At 41.7% G+C, this 1,657-nt stretch overlaps 1 protein-coding gene across 1 annotated transcript in view; it reads left to right on the forward strand.

Moving 5' to 3' along the window:
* The window catches only part of eci1 (enoyl-CoA delta isomerase 1), a 13,555-nt gene that overhangs the window by 6,373 nt on the left and 5,525 nt on the right, over positions 1-1,657 (forward strand). Inside the window, exons 4-6 of the mRNA XM_037689406.1 lie at positions 428-574; positions 662-783; positions 877-1,055. Coding sequence (XP_037545334.1) covers positions 428-574; positions 662-783; positions 877-1,055 — 448 coding nt within the window. The remainder of the gene's footprint in view (positions 1-427; positions 575-661; positions 784-876; positions 1,056-1,657) is intronic.

Here is a 1,657-nt window from a genome sequence, read left to right on the forward strand (position 1 = left end):
ACCCTAAACCTAACCATTACCAGTACATACATAACCCTAAACCTATCCATTACCAGTACATACCTAAACCTAACCATTACCAGTACATACGTAATCCTAAACCTAACCATTATCAGTACATACATAACCTTAAACCTAACCATTACCAGTACATACATAACCCTAAACCTAACCATTATCACTACATGCCTACACCTAACCCCTAACCCACCAACAGCACTTCTTCTCATGGGGCTCAGGCTTTGGGCCCCATAAGGAGCAGTTGGTCCTCACAATGAAGTATAAGTTGGAAAAATGTGCCTTACAAAGTAACAAAAACAAAGACACACACACACAAAAAAAAGCTGAAATAATAAGACTGTGTGACTTCTAAATAAATGTTCACAGGTCATCTTCTGCTTTTTGCTGTGTGGCTTGTTTGACTTAGAGCCAACCCAAGGTGTTTTCAGCTGGCCTGGATATCTTAGAGATGTACGGTAAAAGTCCCGAGCGCTGTGGGGAGTTCTGGAAAGCCGTGCAGGAGATGTGGCTGAAACTCTATGGCTCCGACATGGTCACTATAGCTGCAATTAATGTATGTACATCACAGCTTCCACCTCAGCAGCACACCAACAATCACTTAAAACCAAAGACTGTGAGATCCTCCTGTGTTCCTCCACAGGGTTCCAGTCCTGCAGGCGGATGTCTCCTTTCTTTGGTGTGTGACTACAGGATCATGGCAGATAACCCTCGTTACAGCATCGGTCTGAATGAGACACTGCTCGGTATTGTAGCACCTTTCTGGTATGGAAGTATGACGGTCTTAATCCATGGAATGTGTAAAACAAGCTGAGCATTGCTTGTTCAGAGTTTCTTTAATCTCTTTCACATCCTCAGGTTTAAGGACACCTTACAAAACATAGTAGGGTACAGGAACACAGACATCTCACTGCAATTGGGGCTGCTCTACAAACCTTCAGACGCCTTGAAAATAGGACTTGTGGACCAATTGGTACCTGAGGATCAGATTCTCACCACAGCCACACAGACCATGAGCAAGTGGTTAGCTATTCCAGGTACACCAACACTTTAAAACATTACAGAACTGATCTGTCTTTTAGTTTTGTTTTTTATCATGAGCTAATTATTACCTGCTGCCAAAAGGGCAATAATGGCCTTGCTTTGTGCGTATGTGTTTAATTGTCTGTCATGTCTGCAAAATATCTTTTGAATCACTGAATGGGCTTTGATGGAACGATCAGAAAGTATTCACTGGATGATCATCTTCAACATATCTTTTGGAGTCAACACAGTTTCAGCTAATAAACCTTAGCAAACAAAAAACACCTAAACCTTACAGGTTATGAGCTAAGATTTGGTGTGGTAGTAGCAGGGAGTCATCTTCAACATATACTCTGAATGCTTTTACCGGTATATCTCCAATTTCACAATATCGCTTTAGATCGCATATCACACTTGATGTTGAACTAGGATAACTGAAAGTTCCCTGAAACTCCTTTCCTTTAAACACAATATCGATATTGATAAGTCCCCACGTGACTTTTTATTGGAGATCCCAGATCTCACAAAAGTAACATTGAGGTTCCAGACCTCCTGAAACATTGTTGAGTTCCCAGACCTCCCTGAAACATTGTTGAGGTCCCAGACCTCCCTGAAA

This window comes from Nematolebias whitei, chromosome 15 (genome assembly GCF_014905685.2).
Source record: "Nematolebias whitei isolate Nwh7 chromosome 15, NemWhi1, whole genome shotgun sequence".
Lineage (NCBI taxonomy): Eukaryota > Metazoa > Chordata > Actinopteri > Cyprinodontiformes > Rivulidae > Nematolebias > Nematolebias whitei.